The sequence below is a fragment of the Lactuca serriola genome, chromosome 3 (assembly GCF_051521515.1).
Source record: "Lactuca serriola cultivar US96UC23 chromosome 3, Lser_US96UC23_V15, whole genome shotgun sequence".
Lineage (NCBI taxonomy): Eukaryota > Viridiplantae > Streptophyta > Magnoliopsida > Asterales > Asteraceae > Lactuca > Lactuca serriola.
In genome coordinates, this window is record NC_136410.1 from 105712778 (window position 1) to 105718433 (window position 5656).

Below are 5656 nucleotides of genomic sequence, written 5' to 3' on the forward strand. Positions count from 1 at the left end.
CATCCATTTTCAATGGTAATATATATTACCATTTAAAATTATTGTCACTGAATAACCTTTTCCAATAATTTTTTTCTTTAATTTTACATAATCTATCATCATATTTAAATTTTTTTAAAATTATTTTCATTTAGTTAGTTATTTTTAAATGCGTATTATATTTTATAGATGTCAAAGGTAACAAACAAACAAAAATATAAATAAAAATATATCAGGCCTTTATTTTATAAACATACACAAAAAAAATTACAAAATAGTTATAAAAAAGATTAAAAATATTATATAATCGTTATAAATTTTTACTTCATAAATAAACCGTCATTGAATATTTGATTGAAATGAGTAAAAATATTTAAAGTAAAATACAAGGGGTAAAAATATTTAAAGTAAAGTAAAATATGATTAGAAAACAAATACTAATAAGTTTTAAAATAAACTTTTATTGAAGATGCTCTAATACGACATATAAAATTCATTACATATGATTGGTGGTAAATGCATAAATCTTAATTTCTAAACAAGTATATTTTTGTCGGATTTCATTTTTTCCAAGTTTTCTTGCTTTTCCTTGGCTAGCTTCTTGAGCCGAGCCAACTCAAGGTCTCCACTCATTTTCTTCTTGTACATGTCAACAAAAGTTATAGGTTCTTCCATTATCGATTTCTCTCCTTCGTTGATCTTCAACGGATAAACAGTCGCCTCTGGAGCAGGGTTTTGGAATGTCGCTATGGATAGCCGACTGGTTGTTGAATTCACAACGGCCCGATGGTCTGCGTTCTTAAACCTACCGTTGCTCAAATACTGCTCCAAAATGAAAGTTGTGTTATTTTCATGTCATATAACATGTATAACTTCTCAACCAAAAATACACGTAAAGGAAATACGAAAAGGAAATCATCGTATAAATCAATACTATCAACACTTACATGTCCATGATCACCAAGATTGACCACGAATGCACCTTCAACAGGTTGGACCGTTATCCAACTCTTGCCACCATCGCGGGTGGCTTGGAGCCCTCCAACTTGATCTTGAAGCAACAATGTGATCGTTCCTGGATCGGTATGTCGCTTAAGGCCCAATGTCAGATCGGGTTGAGGACACTTCGGATAGTAATTCACTACCACTTTTTGGTCCATATCAACACATGCTTTAGTTAGGGCTTCTTTCTCAAGGCCCATTGCCTCTGATAAGATCTCTAGTAGTTTGCACGCCAAACCCATTAACACCTCGCTGTATTCCTTAGTGACTGGCCTCCACTCTTCGGGCTTATCGGGCCACCTTGAGTAGTCTCTTGCTTTTATTGGATATGAGAAGTATGTTACAATCTCTCTCCAATCTCGTACCGTTTCTCCCTACATATACATCAAAAGCCCCATATATGTAATATAATTTATGTATCATATATTCGACTATATTTGAAATCTAAAAGATATAAATATAATATCAAGTTATATAAATGTGTGAAGGTCACATTATATATGAGGTGGTGATAGAAATTAAGTAACGATGGTATCTACCATATTAAAATTAAAATCCCAACTAGCTAAAATGAAAAAAGAAATAAAATAAAATAAACATGTTTAAAAGTCCATATATAGATTCAACTCGTTACAATATCCTATATTATAGGATTCAAGACAAAGAGAATCAATTTATTGTTTTAATAAGAGCTTATTATTTGTATATTATTTGTATCTATGCTTTTTGATACATTCTAAAATAAAAATAATATTAACATGCCGGAAAAATAACTTCCCATGGTATATTGTTGTTTTTGTTCGATTCTAGTACTTTTCATTTTTATCTACACTAGATGTCATCCAACTTGTTGAACATGTTCACATTTTACCATTGCAACCTGATATTGTAGGTAATAGGTAATATATAAACAGTTTCAACAATTTGTATGATATATAGTTTACAAAAAGAATATGATTAAATATGAAAAAAAAAAAACTTCCTCTAGTACATCTAACTACCTCCTCCATCATCACAACCATTACCGCCATTGCCACCACCTCCACCTCTACCACACCTTTCCCATCACCACCAACTCTAGCTCCGTCTTTGCCACCGCTACCACCTCTGCCACCATCATCTCCCCCTCCCCCTCCACCTCCGTCGACCGCCACCATCATCGCCACCACCTATGCCACCAATGTTGGTGTTGGTTGCGATAAAGGATGAGGTGGTGGCAGTGGCGGCGGTGGAAGCAGGAGGATATCTAAGCTTGTAGAAGGTAGGTCCTAAGACCTACCTTTTTTTTTTAATGCAAGAAATATATATATAGAAAATATGTAGGAACTATCTCATTTTTGTTAAAAGACTTATCTATTTTTGCTAAAAGACCAACCTATTTCAGTTTTATATACATAAGGAACTATGTGGTTTTTGGATCTCGATTCGCCACTTGGTGGAAGTGGTGGTAGTGATGGGGACAATGGTGGTGGCCGTGGCGAACGTGATCGTGGCAAAGTTGAGGTGGTAGAGTTGGTCACAGAGACTGTGTGGTAGAGGTGGTGGCGTCGACGAAGGTGGAGGTGGAGATGGTGGTGACAGAAGTGGTTGGAGGTGGCGAGGAGGTTTTGTTTTTTGTTCACATTTAGTTATTTTTTTAAGTACATTATATATCATCCAACTTGCAGCAATTATATTGCTGTTCGATTGTATATAATGTCTCAAAAAAAAAATTAAATTTATACAAAATCAACAGTTAATTCTTATAACTCATTTTCCCTTAAAAGGGAATAGTGAATCTAAAAACATGTTTATTGGATGATAGTAACTAACTCCCACTTATCAGGAACAAAAATCATTATCAACATATGTACTGAATGACGTTAACAAGTCGCTAATGGTATACGAATTTTATAACCAATGGCAAGTGTATTGAATAACATCGTAATCACAATAATTTTAATACCTAAATCAAAATTATGAAATAAAATTTTAAATTTTATTTGCATATTCGTTAAAAGTATTATTACAACCAGCCAATAACTTGAGTTAATAATAATGATAATTTCATAAGATATAACAATTTGATTAATTTTTTAGAATAAGACCTAAAAGAGTTTACAGTTTAAACCATAAGGTTGTGTTTTCTTTTAATTTTACCAATTTTATAAAAATATTTATATATATTGATACAAGATCAATACATAATCAAATCCGGAAGCAAACTAAAGAACTTTTTTCTCAATGTAAATTTTCAACCAAAATTTACTTGTCCATTATATACACATTGATACAAAAGACTGATTAAAAAAACTCCTAAAAATAAGCATATGCACCTATATATTCATAGCATAATTAAAATCAAAATGCGCATATAGACGGTTTAGATGAAAATCAGTTTTTTCTAAGTGCACATTTTGTGCATATGAGTTGCTATCATTATTATTGTTATTTTTATTATTCCAAAGACACTTCAAATATATAATCTTAGTAAAATATAATTCTTTTTTATTAACTATTAAGCAGATCAAAACATTAATTATAACTATAATAATTATATAACGTATTTGGTGGAATGTAGGTATTCCAACTAACAATATGTAGTTACCCATCTAACAATATGTGGTTACCCATCTAACAGAGCGTAATAATAACAATAATGACATGATTTGGGACATTTTGTAGATCAAGACTTACCATGAAATATGTCGTTGAACATTGTTTACTTAGATAATAAACCATTGCACCAAACATATTTTTTGCAATGAAAATAAAAAGCAGTGGGTGATATAATAAGCAGCCAATGTTCAATTGTCACGAAATCCGACTCAAAGTAATTCAACAAAGGAGTTAATTATGTTGTTAAAATAGTGTTCATAAATAAATGTGTATTTTTCAGGATATTTAATTTATTTTTACCACAATAAGCTGATTTTTAAAGACTTCTATCCAAACACTTAAATTTATTTATTGCGGTAGGATTAAACAATAAACAATAAATAATAACCATATATTTTATATTTAGCTAGAGTGGTTTTTAATTTCAGTAAATACATTTCGGTCTCTGTAGTTTATATTTTACATTAATTACAGTTTTAGCCTCTGTAGTTGTTAATTTAAGCTTTTTATTTCTTAGTCATTGTAGTTTTGAATTTGTAGATTTGGTTCTCTCGTTTTTAATTTCAATAATTATAGTTTCATTAGTAGATTTGGTCCTCTAGTTTTTAATTTCAATAATAATTATGGTTTCATTTGTATATTTGGTCCCCTAGTTTTTAATTTCAATAATTATAGTTTCAGTCAATATAGTTTATAGTTCTTAATAGTTACAATTTGAGTAAATTACACGAATGGTCCCTATGGTTTAGATAAATTACATGAAAAAATAGTCTTTTTAGATAAGACAGGGACCAAGTGCGTAACAAAAACAAATAGTAAAGATATTCCGAATTAAAAGAATATGTCAGGTATCCCATTTTACCATATAGACAGCCTAATTAATTTTTAAAATATTTTTATTGATTGAAATTTTATTTTATTTTTTGAAAAAATTGATTATAGATTGAGTAATAATAAAGTTTCTTATTAGAAACACCATGTTGATGTATTTATCTAAACCATAAGTAACATATGAAAGAATGTTAAAGTTTGCATACCACGTGCTTCTCAGTGAGAAATTCTGAAACGATATCTTACCTTATTTTTAACATAAAATTAAACTAAAAGAATTAATTGAATATTAAAAACGTTTAAAAGTTTTAATAAAAATAATAAATCTAGATATTGTTTTGACAAAAAAAAAAGTTCCATATCAACCATGATATAATCTGTAAACATAAAAAAATAAGTACGAGTAATTATTACCTGAAGATGGCTAGAAACAATGAACCCACCTTTCTTCCCACCGGTCATATCAAACCGGAGCTTCTCCTCCGCCGGCAACTGGAAAAACTCTCTAGCAAGCCTTGTCATCTCCGACAACAGTTTCGCGTCTACGCCATGATCCACCACCTGAAAGATCCCCCAATCCTCACAGGCTTTCACAATCTTCTCACAAATCTCCGCCCTACGAGATTTAACACCACCATCACTACCTTCCAAATCATCGATACCTTCCAGTGAGATCACCGGAATCTCGTCGCTGAACTTATTATGAGGCACCTTCGGCCGTTCATCTTCGTCACGAATGAAGCCTTTTTCATGCAACGAGTTTTCGTTCCATTCCATTGATGCGGGTGCCATTTCAGGGTTTTCACAGAGTTTTTGTGTTTATCAAGGGAGGAAGAAGACGTGTTGCAGGTTTCATGGGTTTGTATGGCTTCTATTTGTAGGGATGAATTATGAATAGGAATTCTAAGAATAAATCGGGTTCAGTCGGGTCGGGTACAAACGTAGCAGCTACAACTACCCCACGTGATAATGAGTGGGCCCATGCATGCTTTGAATGGGGGTTGTATCACGTATTCATGTTCTGAATTTTACATGGAAATATTATGGACCCAAAACATTCTTGCTACATACCTTGTTATTTATTTATTTTTCTTTTTAGTTATATTAGTAACATATTATCTTGAAAATGACCACATTTTCTAATATTATTTAACGTTTTGATAACCTGTTAGATAAATAGTCAAAGATATTGTTTAATTGCAAAATATATTAATTAATTGAATTGTTATTTTGGATACAAATCGCA

General features: G+C 31.4%; 1 protein-coding gene across 1 annotated transcript; it reads right to left on the minus strand.

Moving 5' to 3' along the window:
• Positions 1 to 420: 420 nt before the first annotated feature.
• Positions 421 to 5267, minus strand: F3H (flavanone 3-hydroxylase). Its single transcript, XM_079031023.1, has 3 exons — positions 4825 to 5267; positions 927 to 1355; positions 421 to 801 (listed from the first exon to the last, which is right to left on the minus strand). Exons 1-3 carry the CDS (start codon positions 5200 to 5202, stop codon positions 514 to 516), a joined length of 1095 nt encoding a protein of 364 aa, XP_078887149.1. The 5' UTR covers positions 5203 to 5267; the 3' UTR covers positions 421 to 513.
• Positions 5268 to 5656: the final 389 nt, after the last annotated feature.

Bases quoted from the DNA above. Each gene is read 5' to 3' on its own strand.
- F3H (XM_079031023.1), bottom strand. From the start codon at position 5,202: ATGGCACCCGCATCAATGGAATGGAACGAAAACTCGTTGCATGAAAAA. The intron at 1,356-4,824 runs GTAATAATTACT...ATGTATATGTAG, and splicing joins TTGTTTCTAGCCATCTTCAG to GGAGAAACGGTACGAGATTG. The intron at 802-926 runs GTAAGTGTTGAT...ATTTTGGAGCAG, and splicing joins ATCTTGGTGATCATGGACAT to TATTTGAGCAACGGTAGGTT.